General features: G+C 39.5%; 1 protein-coding gene and 1 pseudogene across 7 annotated transcripts in view; one reads left to right on the top strand and one right to left on the bottom strand.

Annotated features, from left to right (window-relative positions):
- ITGAM (integrin subunit alpha M) overlaps positions 1 to 25,881 on the bottom strand; it is a 51,511-nt gene that overhangs the window by 11,973 nt on the left and 13,657 nt on the right. For 5 of the 7 annotated variants that reach the window (XM_027613154.2, XM_027613158.2, XM_027613159.2 and 2 more), the window contains exons 6-14: positions 22,513 to 22,643; positions 21,922 to 22,067; positions 20,962 to 21,115; positions 19,761 to 19,911; positions 19,042 to 19,115; positions 12,326 to 12,455; positions 11,897 to 12,039; positions 2,231 to 2,371; positions 1,928 to 2,140 (exon numbers count right to left, since the gene is read on the bottom strand). In XM_027613154.2, coding sequence (XP_027468955.1) covers positions 1,928 to 2,140; positions 2,231 to 2,371; positions 11,897 to 12,039; positions 12,326 to 12,455; positions 19,042 to 19,115; positions 19,761 to 19,911; positions 20,962 to 21,115; positions 21,922 to 22,067; positions 22,513 to 22,643 — 1,283 coding nt within the window. The remainder of the gene's footprint in view (positions 1 to 1,927; positions 2,141 to 2,230; positions 2,372 to 11,896; positions 12,040 to 12,325; positions 12,456 to 19,041; positions 19,116 to 19,760; positions 19,912 to 20,961; positions 21,116 to 21,921; positions 22,068 to 22,512; positions 22,644 to 25,881) is intronic. The other 2 variants (XM_027613155.2, XM_027613161.2) reach the window with 2 other exon arrangements.
- LOC113931979 lies at positions 22,780 to 23,243 on the top strand (annotated as a pseudogene).

Raw genomic sequence — 25,881 nt, 5'->3', positions numbered from 1 at the left:
GCCATTGCACTACTGGGTATTTACCCCAAAGATACAAATGTAGGGATCCGAAGGGGTACGTGCATCCCAATGTTTATAGCAGCAATGTCCACAACAGCCAAACTGTGGAAAGAGCCAAGATGTCCATTGACAGATGAATGGATAAAGAAGAGGTGGTATATATACACAATGCAATATTATGCAGCCATCAAAAGGAATGAGATCTTGCCATTTGCAACGACGTGGATGGAACTGGAGGGTGTTATGTTGAGTGAAATAAGTCAATCAGAGAAAGACATGTATCATATGACCTCACTGATATGAGGAATTCTTAATCCCAGGAAACAAATTGAGGGTTGCTGGAGTGGTGGGGGGGTGGGAGGGATGGCGTGGCTGGGTGACAGACATTGGGTAGGGTATGTGCTATGGTGAGCACTGTGAATTGTGCAAGACTGTTGAATCACAGATCTGTACTTCTGAAACAAATAATGCAATACATGTTAAGAAAAAAGAAAAAGAAGAAGATAGCAGGAGGGGAAGAATGAAGGGGAGTAAGTCGGAGGGGGAGACAAACCATGAGAGACGATGGACTCTGAAAAACAAACCGAGGGTTCTAGAGGGGAGGGGGGTGGGGGGATGGGTTAGCCTGGTGATGGGTATTAAAGAGGGCACATTCTGCGTGGAGCACTGGGTGTTATGCACAAACAATGAATCATGGAACACTACATCAAGAACTAATGATGTAATGTATGGTGATTAACATAACAATAAAAAATAAAAAAAAACACAACAGTAAGCAAATACTGAATTCTACTTAGTGATATTCTAACTAAATATATCTAACTAGAATATCCAACTAAATATTCTAACTAGTGAATTCTAGCTAACTGCTTAAGTAGTTAAGGGTATCGTAACTTTGAAATGCATTAAAAAACAAGATGGACTCATGGATGGATAGAAATAGGATGAATAAAAGGATGGATCTGTGATAACATAAATGTAGTCAATTGTTCATTGCAGATTCTAGGTTATAAATATATGGGTGTTCATTGTACAATTCCTTCAACTTTGCTGTAAATTTGAAATTTTTCTAAATAAAATGCTGGAAAACTCTACTGATACCTGGGACACCAACCCCAGACCAATTAAATTAGGACCCTTACTAGCAGGGCCTAAGCATCTGTGTTTTTTTAAAACCTTCAGGTGATTTCAGTGTGTTGATAGGATTGAACCTCTGGCATGAGGGATTTGGCAGGAGCTATGGAGGGATGGAGAGAAAAAAGACAAGAAAAATGTGAAGCTGGAAAATAGCCAGAGACCCAAGGGCAGAAGACCAGATGGCCTCAGCTGTCAGTGATGGGAAAGAAACAGACTGTGGAGTCCCTCCCAACAGTGGACTCCATCCAGCAGGTAACAGGGAGGCATTTTAGAGAGGAAACCAGTTGTAGTGACCAAGATTTTAAGTGACCAACCATCAAGATGGGCTACATAATTTGCAGGATCCAGTAACCCCCGCAAAAAAAGTGCAGAACACCTTGTTCAAAAATTAAGAATTTCAAGAGAGCAAGAACAGAGCATTAAACTAAGAGCAAGTTTCTTCTTATTTTCTGTACTAAAACCAGGATAGATCTGAACCAACCAGAACTATTGGTCTCCCTACCAAGGCCGACTGAGATTCAGAAGAAAGGAATGCCTACATCCCAACACTTCCAGCTGGCCATTTACCACCTCTGAGCCTTAATCTCCTCATCTGTAAAGTGGGGATGGTGATGCCCCATGCACCTCCTATAGTTGTGGTAAGAATTTTTATGAGGTGTGTTATTACTTTTGAAGGTTCTGAAAAGTAGTACTGGGAGAACTGATCTGGCAGCTGTGGGGATATTGAATGAGAAAGGGACAGATCAACAAAGAGGTTACTGTCGTGACAGGGACAGTGACCCGACCTCACCTGGCTGTGAGACAGACTGATGCCCGCTCCTGAGGTTCCATGAAATAGGTAGACAGCACCCTTGTTCTCCTGCTCTCCTGGGGCCCCGATGGCCACATCTGTCAGCTTGTCCCCATTCACATCTCCCAGCACTGTCATGGCTGCCCCAAAGCGGCCCCAGGGGTGGCCCTGCTCCCCACGGAGAACAGCCCCACACTGCCACTTAGCCCTCTGCTGAATAAAAAGAGTGTCAAGTACCAACCAGGGCAACTCCCCCACCCCACACCCAGGCCCCACCCTGCCCAGGCTCCAATAATCACTCACCCCCCGAGGCAAGGGGCACACAGACACCTGGCCTCCCCTTGTCTGCTCGTAGTAATGGGGGGCCCCGATGAGGACCAAGTCAGAGTTGCCATCATTATCAATGTCCACAGAGCTGAGGGAGGCTCCAAAGTAGGAGCCAATCTGAAAGAGATGAGTCCAGGATCACATCACTTGCCACCAAAATCAAAGTGTGAGTGTTGGGCGCCTGGGTGGCTCAGTCGTTAAGTGTCTGCCTTCAGCTCAGGTCATGATTCCAGGGTCCTGGGATCAAGTCCCACATCGGGCTCCCTCCTCGGGGGGAAGCCTGCTTCTCCCTCTCCCACTCCTGCTTGTGTTCCTGCTCTCGCTATCTCTGTTTCTGTCAAATGAATAAATAAAACCTTTAAAAAAAAAAAAGTGTGAGTGTTTTCTCCCTGTGAGGAAAAATCATACCAGCTGGGGAAAGTACTTGGAAGCAAATGTGATTTTCTGTGTGATTCAGATTCTCATTTGAATGTACTGCCAGCTAGAGAAAATTATTATAGAGTTGATGGGCAGTGGCTGAGGATTTACCAACAATGGTGTTCCAGAGAGATGATTAGTATAGCAAAGAAGTTGAATTGGAAACTACACAGAAAAGCCTGTAAGAGCATACAGAATATCTTTGCAATATATTGGTAAGTCTTTAGGGGGGGTAAAAAATACAGTTGACAGTCTGGTTAGTAAGAAAACAACTGGCTTAGGTTAAAAATAACTATTGCTACAGGAATTTTTTTGCATGATATTGAGAGGTATTGTCTACCTTTTAAAATAATTTTTAAAAAATAAAAAATAAATAATTTTTAAGTATGTTCCAAAAAAACAAAAATATGTTCGATGTCAATGTGTAGAATTCATCCACAAGACTCATCCATTTAGTCATTCATTCATTCATTCATTCATTCATTCAACAAAGGTTTGCTATTTGCTGAGCATGAGGCTGGGTAGTGGAAACAATGCTTTCCAGGGCTCTCCATGGAGCAGGGTAGAGAAGAGAGAAACAGTAACAGACAAATAGGGAGATGTATTTGGCAATTTCAAAGTGGGCCAAGTTCTAGGAAGGAAAAGTGCAGGAAATGTCAAGACATGATTCACTACAATCTGATTTCTGCCCCACTCATCATTTAAAAGGCCTCACTCATTACCCAAGAAAGGTATTTAAGCCTTGAAATTCGGCAACATGATGCCCCCAGCTTTGTTTTTCCTTTTCAACATTTCCTTGGCGATTCGAGGTCTTTTCTGATTCCATACAAATCTTAGGATTGTTTGTTCCAGCACTTTGGAAAAATGTCATTGGAGTTTTGATCAGGACGGCATTGAAAGTATAGATTGCTCTGGGTGGCATAGACATTTTTTTTTAGGTTTCTTTATTTTTTTTTTAATTTTATTATGTTATGTTAGTCACCATTCAATACATCATTAGTTTTTGATGTGGTGATCAACGATCCATTGTTTTCATATAACACCCAGTGCTCCATGCAGTACATGACCTTCTTAATACCCATCACGGGGCTAACCAATACCCCCCCCAAAACCGTTTGTTTCTCAGAGTCCATAGTCTCTCATGGTTCATCTCTCCCTCTGATTTCCCGCCCTTCATTTTTCCCTTCCTTCTCCTAATGTCCTCCATGCTATTCCTTATGTTCCACAAATAACTGAAACCATATGATAATTGACTTTCTCTGCTTGACTTATTTCACTTAGCATAATCTCCTCCAGTCCCATCTATGTTGATGTAAAAGTTGGGTATTCATCCTTTCTGGTGGCTGAGTAATATTCCATTGTATATATGGACCACATCTTCTGTATCCATTCATCTGTTGAAGGGCATCTCGGCTCTTTCCACAATTTGGCTATTGTGGACACTGCTGCTAAGAACAATGGGGTGCATATGGCCCTTCTTTTCACTACGTCTCTGTCTTTGGGGTAAATGCCCAGGAGTGCAATTGCTGGGTCATAGGGTAGCTCTGTTTTTAAATTTTTGAGGAACCTTCACACTGTTTTCCAAAGTGGCTGTACCAACTTGCATTCCCACCAGCAGTGTAAGAGGGTTCCCCTTTCTCCACAACCTCTCCAACATTTGTTGTTTCTTTCCCTGTCCATTTTTGCCATTCTAACTGGTGTAAGTTGGTATCTCAATGCGGTTTTGATTTGAATTTCCCTGATGGCTAATGCTGATGAACATTTTTTCATGTGTCTGTTAGCCATTTGTATGTCTTCTTCAGAGAAGTGTCTTTTCATATCTTTCGCCCACTTTTTGACTTGATTATTTGTTTTTTGGGTGTTGAGTTTGAGAAGTTCTTTATATATCTTGGAAATCAGCGTTTTGTCTGTGGGGTCATTTGCAAATATCTTCTCCCATTCTGTGGGTTGCCTCTTTGCTTTGTTGACTGTTTCCTTTGCTGTACAGAAGCTTTTTATCTTGATAAAGTCCCAAAGTTCATTTTTGCTTTTGTTTCACTAGCTTTTGGAGATGTATCTTGAAAGAAGTTGCTGTGGCTGATGTTGAAGAGGTTACTGCCTATGTTCTTCTCTAGGATTTTGATGGATTCCTGTCTCACATTGAGGTCTTTCATCCACTTTGAGTTTATCTTTGTGAATGGTGTTAGAGAATGGTTGAGTTTCATTCTTCTGCATGTGGCTGTCCATTTTCCCAGCACCATTTATTGAAGAGACTGTCTTTTTTCCACTGCATGTTTTTTCTTGCTTTTTCAAAGATTATTTGACCATAGAGTTGAGGGTCCATATCTGGGTTCTCTATTCTGTTCCATTGGTCTGTATGTCTGCTTTTGTGACAATACCATGCTGTCTTGGTGATCACAGCTTTGTAATATAGCTTGAAATTGGGCAACGTGATGGCCCCAGCTTTGTTTTTCTTTTTCAACATTTCCTTGGTAATTCGGGGTCTTTTCTGATTCCATAGAAGTCTTAGGATTGTTTGTTCCAGCACTTTGAAAAATGTCATTGGAATTTTGATCGGGATGGCATTGAAAGTATAGATTGCTCTGGGTAGCATAGACATTTTAACAATGTTTATTTTTCCGATGCATGAGCATGGAATGTTTTTCCATCTTTTTGTGTCTTCTTCAATTTCTCTTGTGAGTGTTCTGTAGTTCCTAGCATATAGATCCTTTACCTCTTTGGTTAGGTTTATCCTGAGGTATCTTATGGTTTTTGATGCTATTGTAAATGGAATCGTTTCTCTAATTTCTCTTTCTACAGTTGCATTGTTAGTATATAAGAAAGCAACTGATTTCTGTGCATTGATTTTGTATCCTGCCACATTACTGAATTGCTGTATGAGTTCTAGTAATTTGGGGGTGGAGTCTTTTGGATTTTCCACATAAAGTGCCATGTCATCTGCAAAAAGGAGTTTGACTTCTTTGCCAATTTGAATACATTTTCTTTTTGTTATCTGATTGCTGTTGCTAGGACTTCTAGTACTATGTTGAACAGTAGTGGTGAGAGTGGGCATCCTTGATGTGTTCCTGATCTTACGAGAAAGGCTTTCAGCTTTTCCCCATTGAGGAGGATATTCACTGTGGGTTTTTCATAGATGGATTTGATGAGCTTGAGGAATGTTCCCTCTATCCCCATACTCTGAAGAGTTTTAATCAGGAAAGGATGCTGTATTTTGTCAAATGCTTTTTCTGCATCAATTGAGAGGACCATATGGTTCTTCTCTCTCCTCTTATTAGTGTTTTCTACTACATTGATAATTCACGAATGTTGAACAACCCTTGCATCCCAGCGATAAATCCCACTTGGTCATGCTGGATGATCCTTTTAATGTTTTCTGGATCTTATTAGCTAGGATTTTGTTGAGGATTTTGGAATCCATATTCGTCAGGGATATCAGTCTGAAATTCTTTTTGATGGGGTCTTTGCCTGGTTTGGGGATTAAGGTAATGCTGGCCTCATAGAATGAGTCTGGAAGCTTTCCTTCTGTTTCTATTTTTTTAAACAGCTTCAGGATAATAAGTATTATTTCTACTTTGAATGTTTGTTAAAATTCCCCAGGGAATCCATCAGGCCCCGGACTTTTGTTTTTTGGGAGGTTTTTGATCATTGCTTCAATCTCGTTACTGGTTATTGGCCTATTCAAGGTTGTCAATTTCTTCCTGTTTCAGTCTTGGTAGTTTATAGGTTCCCAGGAAGGCATCCATTTCATCCAGGTTGCTCAGCTTATTGGCATATAGTTGTGGATAATAATTTCTAATAATTTTTTCTATTTCCTTGGTGTTAGTCAAGCTATTATTACAAAGCAGTGATCACCAAGACAGCATGGTACTGGCACAAAAACAGACATATAGACCTTGGAACAGAATAGAGAGCCCAGATATGGACCCTCAACTCTATGGTCAAATAGTCTTCAAAAGAGCAGGAAAAAATATGCAATGGAAAAAAGACAGTCTCTTCAATAAATTGTGCTGGGAAAATTGGACAGCCACATGCAGAAGGATGAATCTCAACCATTCTCTAACACCATTCACAAAGATAAACTCAAAGTGGATGAAAGACCTCAATGTGAGACAGGAATCCATCAAAATCCTAGAGAAGAACATAGGCAGTAACCTCTTTGACATTGGCCACAGCAACTTCTTTTAAGATACATCTCCAAAGACTAGTGAAACAAAGAGCAAAATTAACTTTTGGGACTTCATCAAGATAAAAAGCTTCTGCACAGCAAAGGAAACAGTCAACAAAACAAAGAGGCAACCCACAGAAGGGGAGAAGATATTTGCAAATGACACTACAGACAAAGGGCTGGTATCCGTGATCTATAAAGAACTTCTCAAACTCAACACCCAAAAAACAAATAATCAAGTCAAAAAATGGACAGAAGACATGAACAGACATTTCTCCAAAGAAGACATACAAATGGCTAACAGACACATGAAAAAATGTTCATCATCATTAGCCATCATGGAAATTCAACTTAAAACCACATTGAGATACCACCTTACACCAGTTAGAATGGCAAAAATTGACAAGGCAAGAAACAACAAATTTTGGAGAGGTTGTGCAGAAAGGGGAACCCTCTTACACTGTTGGCGGGAATGCAAGTTGGTACAGCCACTTTGGAAAACAATGTGGAGGTGCCTCAAAAAGTTAAAAACAGAGCTACCCTATGACCTAGCAATTGCACTCCTGGGCATTTACCCCAAGACACAGATGGAGTGAAAAGAAGGGCCATATGCACCCCAATGTTCATAGCAGCAGTGTCGGCAATAGCAAAACTGTAGAAAGAGTTGAGATGCCCTTCAACAGATGAATGGATAAAGAAGATGTGGTCCATATATACAATGGAATATTACTCAGCCACCAGAAAGGATGAATACCCAACTTTTACATCAACACAGATGGGACTGGAGGAGATTATGCTAAGTGAAATAAGTCAGGCAGAGAAAGTCAATTATCATATGGTTTCACTTATTTGTGGAACATAAGGAATAGCATGGAGGACATTAGGAGAAGGAAGGGAAAAATGAAGGGGACAGAATCAGAAGGAGAGATGAACCATGAGAGATTATGGACTCTGAGAAACAAATTGAGGGTTTTAGAGGGGAGGGGCGTGGAGGGATGGGTTAGCCTGGTGATGGGTATTAAGAAGGGTATGTACTGCATGGAGCACTGGGTATTATACAAAAACAATGAATCATGGATCACTACATCAAAAACTAATGATGTATTGTATGGTGACTAACATAATAAAATAAAATTTTTTTTAAAAAAGACATGTAAGCCTTAACCTAAAGTCAGTAGAATTTTTTTGTCTTTAGGTCAGGTTGATTAGGGTGTAATTTACATGCAATAAAATTCAGCCTTTTTAGTACAGTTTTGTGTTTTGACAAACACATAAAGTTATGTAACCACCACCAATGATCAAGATATAAGTTTCATCATCCCAAAATATTCCCTTATGACCTGATGTAATCAACCTCTTCCCTCAAACACCAACTCCTGGCAACCACTGATCTGTTTTCTGTCCCTATAGTTTTTCCTTTTCCAGAATATTATATAAATGGGACTATATAGTATGTAGCCTTTCATGTCTGGCTCCTTTCATCCAGAATAATGCATTTAAGATTCAGTCACGTTGTTATGTATATAAATAGCCCATTCCTTTTTATTTCCAATTATTTCTGATATTCCACTGTATGGATGTACCACAGTTTGTTTATTCATTCCCCAGTTGAGGGACACTTGGATTGTTTCTAGTTTTTAGCAATTATGAATAGAACCACTAGAAATATTCACATGAAGGTTTTCAATGTGAACATCTGTTTTTGTTTCTCCTAAGTAAATACCTAAAAGTGGGATTGCTGGTATGGCAATTGCATATTGAATTTCATAAGATATTGACAAACTGTTTCCAAAGTAGGCAGGCCATTTTTCATTCAGACAGCAATGTATGAGAGTTTTAGTTGTTGCACATCCTTGCCAGTACTTGATATTGCCACTTTATTTCCTTATGTAAATCATTCTAATAGCTATGTAGTAGTATCTAATAGTGGTTTTAATTTGCCTTTCTGTAATGATTAATGACATGGGGGATGTTTCATGTGCTTATTTGCCATCCGTGTATCTTCTCTGGTGAAGTGTCTGTTAAAATATTTAGCTTACTTCTTAAATGGATTGTTTCTTGTTGAGTTTTTAAGAATCCTTTATATATTCTGGATATAAGTCTTTTGTTAGCTACATACTTTTTTAAAAAGGAGGAAAATTTGCAAATATTTTGCCCCAATCTGTAGCTTGTCTGTTCCTTCTCTTAATACTGTCTTTCATAGAGCAAAAACTTTTCATTTTGATCAAGTCTTATTTATCAGTTTTTCCCTTATGGACCATGCTTTTAGTGTTATAGCTAAGAACTCTTTGCCTAACACAAGGTCACAAAGATTTTTCCCGGATATTTTCTTCCACAAGTATTGTACTTTAGACTTTACATTCAGTTCCATGGTCTATTTTGAATTAATCTTAATATGATATGAGATATGGGTAGAGGTTTTATTTTGTTTTGTTTTTTACTATGGATGTCTAATTGTTCCATTGAAGTCTCCACTGAAAGGTCTTTATTTATACACAAACAATGAATCATGGAACACTACATAAAAACTAATGATGTACTGTATGGTGACTAACATAATAAAAAAAGTATTCAGGAAAGAAAAAGTAAAATAATAAAATAAAATAAAATAAAATAAATTGACTATGCATGTCAGTCTGTTCCAGACCTATTCTGTTCCACTAATCTTTATGTCTATCCTTTTGTGAAAACCACACTCTCCTGATTACTATAACTTTATAGTAAGTCTAAAATCAGGTAGTGTATGAATTCTCTACTAAATACCTAATGGTATTTGTTTAGCTTCTTTTCAAACTGTTGGATATGCAACTTTCTTTGATTTTCCATATAAATCTTAGAATCAACTTGCCAATTCTACAAAATAAACGTCTAGGATTTTGATTGGGATTATGTTGAATATATAGATCAGACTGGGGAGAATTGACATCTTTTTTTTTTATGTTAGTCACCATACAGTACATCATTAGTTTTTGATATAGTGTTCCATGATTCATTGTTCTTAACAATACTGAGTCTTCCAGCCCATGAACACAGTATATCTCTCAATTTATTTATGGCTTTGATTTCTCTAATTGGTGTTTTCATAGCTTTCAGCATACAGAAATCATACACATTTTGTTAAATTTATATCTAAGTATTTCATCGTCTTTGGTGCTATTGTAAATGGTATTTGTTTTTCCCTTTTGTCTTCTTTCTTCTTTTTTTAAATTTTTATTTAAATTCAATTTAGTTAACATGTAGTGTATTATTAGTTTCAGGAGTAGAATTTAGTGATTCATCAGTTGCATATAACACCCAGTGCTCATTACATCAAGTGCCCCTTTTTTTTTTAGATTTTTATTTATTTATTTGACAGAGAGAGACACAGCGAGAGAGGGAACACAAGCAGGGGCAGTGGGAGAGGGAGAAGCAGGCTTCCCGCTGAGCAGGGACCCTGATTCAGGGCTCGGTCCCAGGATCATGACCTGAGCCAAAGGCAGACGCTTAACCATCTGAGCCACCCAGGCACCCCATCAAGTGCCCTCCTTAATGCCCATCACCCAGTTATCCCATCCCCCCACCAACCTCCCCTCCAGCAACTCTATTTGTTTCCTAGAGTTAAGGGTCTCTTATGATTTCCCTTGCTCTCTGTTTTCGTCTTATTTTATTTTTCCTTCCCTTCCCCTATGTACATCTTTTTTGTTTCTTAAATTCTATGTGTGAGTGAAATCATATGGTATTTGTCTTTCTCTGACTGACTTATTTTGCTTAGCATAATAACTTCTAGTTCCATCATGTCATTACAAATGGCAAGATTTCATTCTTTTTGATGGCTCAGTAATATTCCACATTGTGTGTGTGTGTGTGTGTGTGTGTGTGTGTGTGTGTGTGTTCCACATCTTTATCCATTCATCTGTCACTGGACATCTGGGCTCTTTCCATATTTTGGCTATTGTAGACTTCTTTTATTTAAATTTCCAAATGTTCATTGCTATTATAGAAATACAACTGATTTTTATATATTGAGCTTGTATCTTGAGAACTTACTGAAATAGCTTATTGGTTATAATAGCTTTTTGTAGATTCTTTGAGATTTTCCATGCAACATGTAATCTGCAAATGAGACAGTTTTATCTCTTCCTTTCCACTCTATGCTTTTCTCCCTCTTTTTCTTGACTTACTTCACTGGCTACATCTTCCAGTATGATGTTAAATAGGAGTGGTAAAAGTGAATATTCCTTTTTTTTTCTCATTCTCATTTTTCTATTTAAAATCAATTAATTAACATATAGTGCATTATTAGTTTCAGGGGTAGAGTTTAGTGATTCATCAGTTGCATGTAACACCAGTGCTCATTACATCAAGTGACCTCCTTAATGCCCATCACCCAGTTACCCATCCCCCCACCCATCTCCCCTTCAGCAACGCTGTTTGTTTCCTATACTTAAGAGTCACTTATGGTTTGTCTCCCTCTGATTTCATTTTATTTTATTTTATATTCTTTTTCTTTTCTTTTCCGTTATTTTCTTCTTTTCTTTCTTTATGAAAGTGAATATTCTTGTTTTATTTCCAATTTTAGGGGGGAAAGTTCTCTTATTTTTTAGTGTGATGTTAACTGGACTTTTTTTAGGTTTTATTTACTTATTTATTTATTTGAGAGAGAGAGTAAGCGAGGGCACAAGCAGGTGGAGGGGGGAGGCAGAGGGAGAAGCAGACTCCCTGCTGATCAGGGAGCCTGACATGGGACTCAATCCCAGGACTCTGAGATCATGACCTGAGCCGAAGGCAGATGCTTAACCAACTGAGCCACCCAGGTGTCCCTAGACCTTTTTTTATTTAAAAAAAAATCCCTCCTTCTCTGCCCCTGTCCCCCAACTCACACTCTTTCTCTAAAAAAAGAAAAGTGAGGACAAAACATTCTCAAATGCAAAGCTTATTCCTGTGACTTTCCAGCTCAAAGCCCTCTGAAACCTCCTTTACAAAACTCTGATACACATGGCACCTGGTGATGCCCATCCTGGAATCTCAGCCCCCAGGGTGCCTCTGTTTGCATATTTGTACTCCACACACCCTGTACTTACCTGGCTGCCCTTGATAAGTGCATTGGTCTCCCAGGTACCAGCATTCTCTCTGAACACCACCACCAGGCCAGTGTGCTGATATCGAGGTGCCCCAAGAACCAGGTTTTGTACCCTGCTCCTCAAGATGACTTCAGCAGCATAACCTGAAGATGGTGATCTGAGAAGGTAAGCGCTTTCCTTCACAGACACTGCCCCCTCTGAGAGACCTATCCCTTGAGTAGGGGCAATGCAATAGCCCCATGCTTAGTAGGTGGGGATAACTGGACCCTGCACAATATTCCCCTTTGTTAACATAATTAAATGGAAATTTTGAAATTTCTGTCTTTAAAGTTATTCCAAGGGCCCATGAAAAATTCAATGAAATATATGTTAATTGAGTTATACCATATCCTGACACCTTCTTAAAGTTACCCTGCCCTTTCCACTTACCCAAGTAAGCATCGTTCATGTCTGAATCTACCCTGGTTGTGTTGATGAAGGTAAATTTATCCTTTGACACATGAAGAAAGGCTCCACCAGCCCAGTCAAAGCTCCCCACAGCACCTAGCAAGAGACCATTCTGGAAAACAGGGTAGAACAAGATTGAGCAACCTGCAACTTCAGTGCAATCTTTATCAAAATTCCAATAGCGTTCTTCACAGAAATATAACAAACAATCCTAAAATTTGTATGGAACCACAAAAAACCCCAAATAGCCAAAGCAATTTGGTGCAGCCACTGTGGAAAACAGAATGCGGTTCCTCAAAAATTTAAAAATAGAATTACCATTATTATCCAACAATCCTACTTCTGAGTATTTATCCAAAGTAAATGAAAACACTAACTCAAAAGATATCTGCACCCCAGGTTCATGAGGCACTATTTACAATAGCCACAACATAAGGGCACCTGGGTGGCTCAGTCAGTTGGGCGTCCAACTCTTGATTTCAGCTCAGGTCATGGTCTTGAGATTGTGGGATTAAGCCCCATGTTTGGCTCCATGCTCAGCATGGAGTTTGCTTGAGATTCTCTCTCTCCCTCTGGCTCTGCCCCTCCCCCATTCACACCCACTTGCTCTCATTCTCTCTTTCAAAATAAAACCATGAAAAAAAATAATTTAAAAAACAATATCCAAGATATGGAAATAATCTAAGTGGAAACATCAATGCATGAATAAAGAAAATGTGATATATAACACAATGGACTATTATTTGGCCATAAAAAAGAAGGAAATCCTGCCATTTGTGACAACATGTATGGACCGACCTTGAAGGCATTATGCTAAGTGAAATAAGTCAGAGAAAGACAAATAGGGTATGATCTCATTTATATGTGGAATTTAAAAACAAAACAAAACTGAATTATATAGATGCAGAGAACAGATTGGTGGTTGCAAAAGACAATGAACGGGTTGGGAGGGTAGGCAAAATGGGTGATGGTAGTCAACAGGTACAAATTTCCAGTTATTAAATAAATACATGCAGGGATGTAATATAAAGCATAGTGAGTATAGTTAATAAAATTATAATGTATATTTGAAAGTTGCTAAGAAAATAAATCTTATTACCAAGAAGCAGTCCCAAACGGAGGCTATAAAAATGAGAATGAATGAGGCAGAAGAGCAACTCAGTGATATAAAAGATAAAATGATGGAAAATAAGGAAACTGAAAAGAACATAGAAAGAGGGCACCTGGGTGTCTCATTCGGTTAAGCATCTGCCTTCAGTTCCGATCATGATCCCAGGGTCCTGGGATCGAGTCCCGCATTGGGCTCCCTGCTCAGCGGAGAGCCTGCTCTCCCTCTGCCTGCTGCCCCTCCCCCCTTGTACTCTCTCTCTCTCTCTCTCTCTGTCAAATAAATAAATAAAATCTTTAAAGAGAGAGAGAGAACTACTGAATAACAAAGGGGCACTTAGAGAACTCAGCAGTTCCATAAAGTGAAGTAATAGCTGGATAATAGGGGTCCCAGAAGATGAGGAGCAGGAGAGAGGGGCAGAAGGTTTATTTGAACAAATTACAGCTGATAACTCCCCTAATCTGGAGAAGGAAACAGGCATTCAAGTCCAGGAGGCACAGAGAACCCCCTTAAAATCAATAAAAATAGGTCAACACCTCGGCATATAATAATGAATCTTGTGAATTTCAGAGATAGACAGAAAATCCTGAAAGCAGCTTGAAACAAGAGGTCCCTAAACTCCAAGGGTAGAAACATCAGGCTGTCAGCAGATGTGTCCACAGAGACCTGGCAGGCCAAAAAGGACTGGCATGACATATTCAATGTGTTAAATGGGAAAAATATGTAGCTAAGAATACTTTATCCAGCAAGGCTGTCATTCAGAATGGAAGGAGAAATAAAGAGTTTCAGAACAAACAAAAACTAAAGGAATTTGTGAACACTAAACCAACCCTGTAAGAAATATTAAAGGGGATCCTCTGAGTGAAGAGAGAGCCCAATAGTAACAAAGACCAGAAAGGAACAGAGACAATCTACAGAAACAGCAACTTTACAGGTAATACAACAGCACTAAATGCATATCTTTCAATAATTAATCTGAATGTAAATTGACTAAATGCTCCACTCAAAAGACACAGGGTATCAGACTGGATTAAAGAAAACAAGACCCATCGATATGCTGCTTACAAAAGACTCATTTTAAACCCAAAGACACCTCCAGATTGAAAGTAAGGGGTGGAGAAGCATCTATCATCCAAATGGACATCAAAAGAAAACTGGGGTAGCAATCCTTATATCAGACAAACTAGATTTTAAACCAAAGACTGTAATAAGAGATGAAGAAGGACACTGTTCCATAATAAAAGGGTCTATACAACAGGAAGAGCTAACAGCTGTAAATATTTATGCTCTGAACTTGGGATCAGCCAACTATATACACCAATTAGTAACAAAATTAAAGAAACACATTGATAATAATACTGTAATAGTAGCGGATGTTAACATCCCACTGACAGCAATGGACAGATCATCTAAGCAGAAGATCAACAAGGAAACAAGGGCTTTGAATGACACACTGGACCAGATGGACTCCACAGATATATTCAGAGCATTTCATCCTAAAGCAGCAGAATACACATTCTTCTTGAGTGCACATGAAACATTCTTCAGAATTGATCACATCCTGGGTCACAAATCCGGTCTCAACTGGTACAAAAAGACTGCGATTATAGCATGTATATTTTCAGAGCACAGTGCTTTAAAACTTGAAGTCAAGCACAAGAAAATCTTGGGAAGGAACACAAATATATGGAGGTTAAAAAATCATCCTACTAAAGAATGAATGGATCAACAAGGAAATTAAAGAAGAATTTTGAAAAAATACATGGAACCAAATGAAAATGAAAACATGACAGTTCAGAAGTTTTGGGATGCAATATCTATCAATAGAGACCTTCCTCATGAAACAAGAAAAGTCTCAAATACACAGGCTAACATTACACCTAAAGGAGCTGGAAAAAGAACAGCAAATAAAGCCTAAATCCAGCAGGAGAAGAGAAATAATAAAGATTAGAGCAAAAATCAATGATATAATTAAAAAAAAAAAGCAGCAGAACCAATCCACAAGGAGCTGGTTCTTTGAAAGAATTAAGATCGATAAACCCCTAGCCAACTTATCAAAAAGAAAAGAGAAAGGACCCAAATAAATAAAATCATTAATGAAAGAGAAAATATTACAACCAACACCGAAGAAACCCAGTTATAAGAACATATTATGAGCAACTATTGCCAACAAATTAGGCAATTTGGAAGAAATGGATGCATTCCTAGAAACATAAACTACCAAACTGAAACAGGAAGAAATGGAAAATGTGAAGAGACCCATAATCAGCAAGGAAGTTGAAGCAGTAATCAAAAATCTCCCAACAAACTAGAGTCCAGGGCCAGATGGCTTCCCAGGGGAATTCTACCAAATATTTAAAGAAGAATTAATACCTTTTCTTCTGAAGCTCTTTCATAAAATAGAAAAGGAAGGAAAACTTCAAACCCATTTTATGAGGCCAGCATTACCTTCATCCCAAAACCAGACAAAGACCCCACCAAAAAGGATAATTACAGACCAAAATCCCTGATGAACATGGATGCAAAAATTCTCACCAAGATACTAGCTAATAGGATCCAACAGTACATTAAAAGGATTATTCACAGGGTGCCTGGGTGGCTCAATTTGTTAAGTGGCTGCCTTCGGCTCAGGTCATGATCCCAGGGTCCTGGGATTGAGTCCTGCATCAGGCTCCCTGCTCCCCAGGAAGCCTGCTTATCCCTCTCCCTCTCCCCCTACTTGTGTTCCCTCTCTCATTGTCTCTCTCTCTGTCAAATGAATAAATAAAATCTTTTTTAAAAAATAAAATAAAAGGATTATTCACTACGACCAAGTGGGATTTATTCCTGAGCTGCAAGGGTGGTTCAACATCCACAAATCAATCAATGTGATACACCACAATAATAAAAAGAAAGGACAAGAACCATAAGATCCTCTCAACGGATGCAGAAAAAGCATTTGGCAAAATACAGCATTCTTTCTTGATTAAAACTCTCCACCCTTTAGGGATAAAGAGAACATACCTCAACATCATAAAAGCCATATGTGAAAGATCCACAGTGAATAGCATCCTCAACAAGGAAAAACTGAGAGCTTTTTCTCTAAGGTCAGGAACATGACAGGGATGCCCACTCTTACCACTGTTGTTCAACATAGTACTGGAAGACCTAGTCTCAGTGATCAGATAACAAAAAGAAATAAAAGGCATCCGAATTAGCAAAGAAGAAGTCAAACTCTCACTCCTCACAGACAACATGATATTCTATGCAGAAAATCCAAAAGATTCCACCAAAAAGTGCTAGAACTGATATAGGAATTCAGCAAAGTTGCAGGATATAAAATCAATGCACAGCAGTCATTTGCATTTCTATACACTAACAATGAGGCAGAAGAAAGAGAAATCAAGGAATCAGTCCCATTTACAATTGCACCAAAAACCATAAGATACCTCAGAATAAACCTAACCAAAGAGGTAAAGGATCTGTACTTTGGAAAAACTATAGAACATTTATGAAAGAAATTGAAGAAGGCACAAAGAAGTGGAAAAACATTCCATGCTCATGGATCGGAAAAACAAATATTGTTAAAATGTCTATGCTACCTAGAGCAATCTACACATTTAATGCAATCACTATCAAAATACCATCAACTTTTTTCACAGAGCTGGAACAAATGACTCAAAAATTTGTATGGAACCAGAAAAGACCCTGAATAGCCAAAGAAATATTGAAAAAGAAAACCAAAGCTGGAGGCATCACAATCCAGACTTCAAGGTATATTACAAAGCTGTAATCATCAAGACAGTATGGTACTGGCACAAAAACAGACACATAGATCAATGGAACAGAATAGAGAACCCGGAAATGGACCCTCAAGGTCAATTAACCTTTGACAAAGCAGGAAATAATATCCAATGGAAAGAGACAGTGTCTTCTACAAATGGTATTGGGAAAACTGGACAGTAACATGCAGAAGAATGAAACTGAACCACTTTCTTATACCATACACAAAAATAAATTCAAAATGGATGAAAGGCCTAAATGTGAAACAAGAATCCATCAAAATCCTAGAGAAGAATACAGGCAGCAACCTCTTTGACCTCAGCCACAGCAACTTCCTATTAGACATGTCTCCAAAGGCAAGAGAAACAAAAGCAAAGATGAACTCTTGGGACCTCATCTAAATGAAAAGCTTTTGGACAGCAAAGGAAACAATCAACAAAACTAAAAGGTAACCTATGGAATGGGAGAAGATATTTGCAAATATCTTATCAAATAAAGGGATAGTATCCAAGATCTATAAAGAACTTATCAAACTCAACACCCAAAAAACAAAAAATCCAATCAAGAAATGGGCAGAAGGCATGAATAGACACTTTTCCAAAGAAGACATCCAGATGGCTAACAGAACGTGAAAAAATGCTCAACATCACTGGGCATCAGGGAAATACAAATCAAAACCACAACGAGATACCACCTCACACCAGTCAGAATGGCTGAAATGAACAACTCAGGAAACAACAAATGTTGGCAAGGATGTGGAGAAAGGGAAACCCTCTTACACTGTGGGTGGGAATGCAAACTGGTGCAGCCACTCTGGAAAACAATATGGAGATTCCTCAAAAAGTGAAAAATAAAGCTACCCTATAACCCAGCAACTGCACTCCTTGGTATTTACCCAAAGGATACAAACATCATGATTCGAAGGGGCACATGCACCCCAATGTTTATAGCAGCAATGTCCACAACAGCCAAAATATGGAAAGAGCCCAGATGTCCAACCACAGATGAACGGATAAAGAAGATGTGGTATACATATACAATGGAATATTACTCAGCCATAAAAAAGAATGAAATCTTACCATTTGCAATGATGCAGATGGAACTAGAGGGTATTATGCTAAGCGAAATAAGTCAGAGAAAGACAAATACCATATGATTTCACTCACATGTGGAATTTAAGAAATAAAACAGATGCGCATAGGGGAAGGGAAGGAAGGAAGGAAAAATAAAATAAGATGAAAATAGAGAGGGAGACAAAGCATAAGAGATACTGAACTTAAGGAAACAAACTGAGGATTGCTGGAGGGCAGGTGGGGGGGAAGGGGTAATTGAGTGATGGTCATTAGGAGGGCACTTGATGTAATGAGCACTGGGTGTTATATGCAACTGATGAATCACTAAATTCTTCCTCTGAAACTATTAATACAGGAGATGTTAACTAAATTGAATTTAAATAAGGAAATTTTTTAATTTTTTAATTTAAAAAAAGAAAATAAATCTTAAAGTTTTCATCACAAGAAAAAAATTTTTGTAACATATGTAGTGATGAATATTAATTAGACTTATTGTAGTGATCATTTCACAATATATGCATATATCAAATCATTATGTTGTATACCTGTATGATATCATATCATATACCTATATCCATATCATATATCCTCAATAATAACAAAAAAACAGGATTGATAAGGAAAAGAAAAGGGACCACTGCTCCCCATCAAAGAAGTGCCTCCCAACAAGTACTCATTGCAGATAAAAGCCCCCAAACCCTTGCATGTCTTCCCCTTCCTCTTGCCCAATCCCAATTTAATGAAGGACCACTTACAGCAGTGATAGCAGCACTGAAGCCTTCCTGAGACATCTCATGTTCAAAGGAGCTGGTACTTCCTGTCTGAGTACCTGTGAGGAGGAGAGCTTTCTACATTAAAGAAAGCAGAAGAGCTGGAACTCAAATGCTATGGTGACCAGACAAAAGGAGGTTCAGATGGCAGCTATCTGAATTAGAAAGTATATACCCCTTTTAAAGAGATGGTGGCTATTTGGCTCCAACTGGTTTTTGCCACATGGGAATGCAGTCTAATCTTCCAACTTTTTAAGACAAACCATAAACCCAGATCATATATGATGCTTCCCCCAGTGTTTTAAATTCTTTTAATCAGTAAACATTTGTTGAGCACCCTCTATGTACCAGGCACTATTCTAGACACTGGAGATACAGCAGTGAATCAAACAGACAAATGTTGGCAACATATCCAAATTCTTGGAGAAATACTGTCTGAGGTTTGGCTCTCCTACCCTCCAATTTTCCAGCCTACAGCCAAGGCTTGCAAAGTAAAGATAAAGTCTAGATCCTTTGATTTTAAAGGAAATGACCAAGTGAGGCCAGAGCTGCTGGGAACTAGAGGAAGTAGAGAGAGAGTTGAATTAATCCTGAGAGTCAGGATACCAAGGGTTAGAAGGTTCTAGTTTCTAGAGGGGAAATGCATGTTGGAGGGTAAGGGGCTGCCTCTGGAGCTGCTGCAGGAGTGCAGAACCTTAGCTTACCCTCAATTGCAAAGATCTTTTCCTGAAGCTGGTTTTGAATGGTCTTCAGAGCTTCAAAGTTATTCACCCGGAACACATGATCACGAGGAGGCTTGGATGCAATGGTATTAAGCTCTTCACGATTTTTTGGACTGTTGAAAGCATCACCCACCTGTTACCAAGGAATAGTGGCCAAATCAGACACCATCTGGGGTTAGCAGTCTCATCCAGCAAAGAAAATTCTGCAGGAAAAGAATCTGAAACAGTATCTGTCAAATGAGGGAATGCACCAGAAGGCCCCTGGGACAGGGCCACCAAGTATAGTAAAACAGGTTGTGCACTGCATGAGGCATTCTGTCAAGGGAGTAATTAGGAGTGAAATCCAGCCTTTGGTCCCTTTGCTGTGCCATGCCCAGCACATGTGTGGGGCTGACCTCTCCCCAGAGTAAAGGGAGTCTTTTCCTCTATATGAAGCAGTTTCCTACTTGTCAAGCCATGCACTGATGATGATACCTTTTTCTATGTCATACAAGGTACTGTGGTAGTTTGATTACACTGATGATCCCTTTAGTAAAGATCTAACTCTTTACCCTTTCCTATATCCGAGCCCTTTCCCTGAAAACTTTGCTGTATCCTCTTACTCATAGCAGAGGAATCTGCCCTGCTATGTCTCTGGGTACAGCTATGTGTCTTGATAATATCCATTAGCGTAATATCCATGATGCAGAAAGAGGCTTCAAAAAGTGCTTGCAACATTTCCATTTGCTCTTCTGTTCCTCTGCCTTCACCATGAGGATACGCCCAGGCTGGCCCACGGGACGATAACACAGGGAGCAGAAGAACCAAGTTACCCCACTTGTTCCAGCCATTCCAGTCCAGCAAACAGACATAACTGGCAACCCTCAGAAATGGAGAGAGTTCAGCCAAGATCAGCAGAGCTGTCAACCAACCTTCAAATGAATACAGATGTACAAGTGAGCCAGTCAAAACCAGAAAAATTGCCCCACAGAACTACAGATTCATTTAGTGTTTTAAAGACTGAGTTCTGAGATAATTAGTTACACAGCATCATTGTAACAAGAGTTAACTGATACAGGCCCATATGGGCTAACAATGACCCTTGGCCCACCCTGGTTTTGGGGATATTTTCAAACTGAAGGAAGGGTGTATCCAAACAGAAAGCCTCCACAGAAGCATCAGGCCAGAGAGCCACATTTCCTACCCCAATGACATAGCGAATGATCCCCTCTCTGTCTGCTTCAGGGATGACATCCTTGTAATCCAAGGGATCATCAAACTTTTCTCCATCTGTGATGACAACTAGGATCTTAAGGGCATTCTCCCGGGCTCCACTACTGCTATGAAACAGTTGTCTTCTGTCCAGGGAAGAGGAAAGAAAGGAAAAGCGTGGAAGGAAAGGAAATCTTCACTGCCTTTATATGCTTTTGCATAGACTGATTTTTTTTTTTTAGCTATTATTCCTCTTAAATTAAAACAAAATTTAAGCTTAATGCACCCTCACAAACCTTTCCTGGTTTGATGCAACAGCTCTCTAGCTCATCTTCCTGAACTTTTGTCCCAACCTCCACCCTCACCTCTACACACACACACACACACACACACACACACACACACACACACACACACACATATCGGAGTGAACTTCCAAAACAAGATATGGTGACATCTCCTCACTGCTTAAAACAGTCAGTGGATGGGCACCTGGGTGGCTCAGTTGGTTAAGCGACTGCCTTTGGCTCAGGTCATGATCCTGGAGTCCCTGGATCGAGTCCCACATCGGGCTCCCTGCTCAGCAGGGAGTCTGCTTCTCCCTCTGACCACCTTCCGTCTCGTGCTCTCTATCTCTCATTCTCTCTCTCTCAAATAAAAAATTAAATCTTAAAAAAAAAAAACATTCAGTGGATCTCCACTCGCTTTTCAGTTGCCTTAAGTGACCTGGCCTCAAATGATCTCTGTAGCTTCCCTCTAACCTTACCTTCACATCTCCCCTTCACGCCTACCTTTACTCACAACTTGTATTTCATGTGTGTACCATGAAGAGTCCCTCCTCCACCTTTACTCATGTCCTTCACCCCAACCCTGTCTGAACAACCCCCTTCACTCTTCGAATCCCAGCAAAAAAAATATCACCTCCTCCTTCCATCCTAAGCAGAGAGCTTACACTACTTTGCGGATTCCTGTGGCAGTGTGTGTCTTCCCGTACAGCTGTTGTATTGATTTCACCAGAAATTCTGGGTTAGGGTTTTTCTTGAACTGATTGAAGGTGAAATGAGTCTGGAATTCTTCAGAGAACTGCATCAAAGAAAACTGGGAACAGGCATCTGGCATTACACTGGAGAAAGTGATTCTCCTCATACTTACCCATCTCCCAGGAAGCCCTACATAAATCTTGAAACATTCCAGTCTCCAAATCCCTCCAAATTCTACACGGTCCCCAATCCTTCTGCCTCACCAGGACAGAGATCTGCCATCAGCTCCCACTTCTAAGTATTAGAACTCAGCCCAAGATGATATGTTTTATCTCCCATACCAACCCTTATCAATTAGTCAGAGCTGCCTGCTTTACAGAGGGCTGGAAGAAGCTGAGGCTGCATCCAGACAGAGCAGGAAAGAGAATCATGAAAGAAAACCATGATCAATTGGCAATTTGGCAATGTCTGCAATAGAAGTAAAAGGGGAAAGTGGCGGCCTGGTTGCCATGTATTTGCCAGCATTATATGAGCTATTTCCTAACCTACCCATATGCCCTCACCAAGGTTTTGGACTTCTTGAATCGATTCATGACAGTTGAGACAAAGTTCTTCATCCGCTGAAAGTCACTCGGGATGATGCTACCAGAGCCATCAATCAAGAAGACAATATCACTGTCCTGCCGAGGGCACTCTTGGGGAACAAGAGAAAGAGCATGAACTTAATTATAAGTACTTGAGACTGGGGTTCATTTTTTGCATGTCAGCTTTCTGTTAAGCAGTGAAAATAAAAGGTAAACAATATGCAACCCATGTTCCAAGCTTAATAAAAACATGGACACAATCCCAAGATCACAGCCACCAAGAAGAAGGCATCTGCCAGAAAATATCAATGTTACTTTTGAAGATCAACAAAAGATAAACAAATTTTCATGGAATACAAGGAGAATCCCATACTGAAGGAAGAAATAGAAGCAAAAAAGAGACAACTACAAAATTCAGAAGATGCTTGTAAGGACATCATGCTTGCAGATAGATGACTACTGCTTAACGATACCTTATCAAATTGGTGATGTTTTCATTAGCCATTCACAAGAATAAGCACAAGAATTGCTAGGAGAAGCAAAGAAAAATTTGCAGGAAGAAACTGAAGCCTTTGAATCTAGAGTGGAATCAATTCAGCAGGTGTTAGCATATTTAAAAGTTCAATTATATGCTAAATTTGAGAGCAAAATAAATCTTGAGGCTGATGAAAGTTAAACATTTTATAACACTTTTTAAAATTTGTTTAATAAACTTGAATGTTGTTTCATACAATTTGAAATATGGATAAAGTATAGAAAATTTTGGTTAATTCTGCCCAAGAAAGTCAGGAAAAGTAGTGATATGAGAGCTAACTCTGAGAATGAGAAATAATTTGCCAGAAATACAAAGAGAGAAATATATTATAGTAAAAAAAAAAAAAGGAATAGCACACATAACAATAGGCTGGATGTCCTCCTCCCTTCTGACCCCAGCCCCAAATCCACTTTCTACTCTCTTCCAATCTGCTCTGCACCCCAGGAAGTCAGCCACATGGACCACATGCATTTTGGGTTCCTTTGCCCTCTGATTTCTATTTGGATTTGCCCAATTAGGAGCCTCAACAGAAGACTGGAGTGATGGAAGAGTGAGATCAGAGTATTCTCCCTGTACTCCCTCCCTGGAAGGTTGCTTTGGGCCAGCTGTGACCCTCAGTGGAAGATCACTGCTCCTTCAAGGAGGCACACTCCTGACAACCCTCTCCTCTTCTGAATTCTGGTTACTTCTCCCTCTCCTTGTCCAATCAGCCTAGGAGTGGAAACAGCTCTGCTGCTGCTTGCCCTGGGTTCCTGGATCATCTATTGTAGTTTCCTAAGACTCTATCAAACCTTTAAAATTAGTCCCTTTGTAAATAAACCCTTCTCAAATTATTCTAACTGGAGTGTACCATCTATTCCAGTCAAAACCCTGACTGATACAAAGGAAATGAACCTAAAATAATTCTGCAGAATTGAGGAATGGAAATGGCACTACTAAGATAAATCTGTGTGATGAGAATGGAGATGAGCCTATGTCATTAAGCACAAGAAAGTTGGGAAGGGCCTCTCTATCCAAAAAAAAAAGTTTGACTTTATACCTTAAGCAGTGGAAAGCCACTGAAATTTTCTTAGAAAAGGGGGTGAGGTGATCTTTTTTGTATTTAGAAAGATTACTGTAGCAATGAAAAGTTTCTAGCCACTCTATTCATGATTGCCAAACATTGGAAACAATCCAAACATCTTTCAATGTGTGAACAGATGAACTTGTGACTGGGATTGTGGTAAATCTATGCGATGGAATACTATTTGGCAATAAAAAGGGAAAGAACTACTGATACACACAACAACATGGATGAATTGCAAATACATTATGCTAGTGAAAGAAGCCACTCTCAAAAGGTTATAATTCTATTTATGTAGCTTTCTTGAAAAGACAAACTATATTGTGATGGAGAACAGATTAGTGAGTGCCAAGGGCTAGGATGGAGGGGGAGAAGGCAACTAACTATAAAGAGATAGCACCAGGGGCCCCTGGGTGTCTCAGTCAGTTAAGTGTCTGCCTTCAGCTTGGGTCATGATCCCAGGGTCCTGGGATCAAGCCCCGTGTTGGGTTCCCTGCTCAGCAGGGAGTCTGCTTCTCCCTCGCCTTCTGCCTGCCATTCCCCCTGCTTGGGCTCTCTCTCTCTGTGTCAAATAAATAAATAAAATCTTTTTTTAAAAAAAGAGAGATAGCATGAAGGATTTTTTTTTTAGGGGAGTGACAGAACTCTTGTATTCTGTTCATGTTGTTTTTTTTTTTTTTTAAGATTTTATTTTTAGGGATGCCTGGGTGGCTCAGTCAGTTAAGTCTGCCTTTGGCTTGGGTCATGATCCCAGGGGCCTGGGATAGAGTCCTGCATTGGGCTCCTTGGTCAGTGGGGAGCCTGCTTCTCCCTTTGCCTGCTGCTCCGCCTGCTTGTGCTCTCTCTCTCTGACAAATAAATAAAATCTTTTTTAAAATATTTTATTTTTAAATAATCTCTACAACAAGCATGGGGCTGGAACTCACAACCCAGAGATCAAGAGTCACATGCTCTACCAACTGAGTCAGCCAGGCACCCCATGTTCATGTTGGTTTGTTTTTTTGTGTGTGTGAAAATCTATACATACCTTAAAATTCAGGGAACTGTACACTAAAAGAAAAAAGGCCAATTTTACTGTGTGATCTTTGAAAAAATAAAATTATCCCCAAAAAAGTAATGGCTTTTTAAAAATAGATAAACAGATTCTAACACTTATATGGAAAATATAAAAGAAAATTAACCAGAAAAATTTTTGAAAATCTCAAAGATATGTTAAATGAAAAGAATCAAGTGTGTTACAACAGGCTACCATTTGCGGTACAAAGTGAAGACTATAGATATGTATATGTTTGTGAATATAGAGTATCTCCAGAAGACACAAGAAACTGGTAACAGTGGTTGAATCCCAGGAAGAAAACAGGAGGCTGCGGGAACCAAGAGAGAGAAGTATTATGTGCTTTGAATTTTGAATCATTTTTAAAGAACTGAAAATGTTTTTTAGAACAAAAAGTATGGAATCCTGAGAGTGAGGACTGAAGACAGAAATGTGAGGGTAAGAGCTGAAGCCACAGAACTGAATATAATTGCGCAGGAAGAACACATGGACAAGAATAGAAGCTGTAACCTGGTACCCCTACACATGCAAAGAAGGCAGAGGAAGATGACCTGGAGATGAAGTTTAGCAGAAGCCCTTGGCAGGGGAAGAAGCAAGGGGAGGGAGGAGTGGAGGAGAAGGGAGGAGAGGGGAGAAATCTGGAGCCAAGGTGTCTGGGGAAGGAAGAGATGATCTGTAGGTCACATCAGCAAAGTC

This window comes from Zalophus californianus, chromosome 10, assembly GCF_009762305.2.
Source record: "Zalophus californianus isolate mZalCal1 chromosome 10, mZalCal1.pri.v2, whole genome shotgun sequence".
Classification (NCBI taxonomy): domain Eukaryota; kingdom Metazoa; phylum Chordata; class Mammalia; order Carnivora; family Otariidae; genus Zalophus; species Zalophus californianus.
This window is presented reverse-complemented; position numbering and strand designations above follow the sequence as displayed.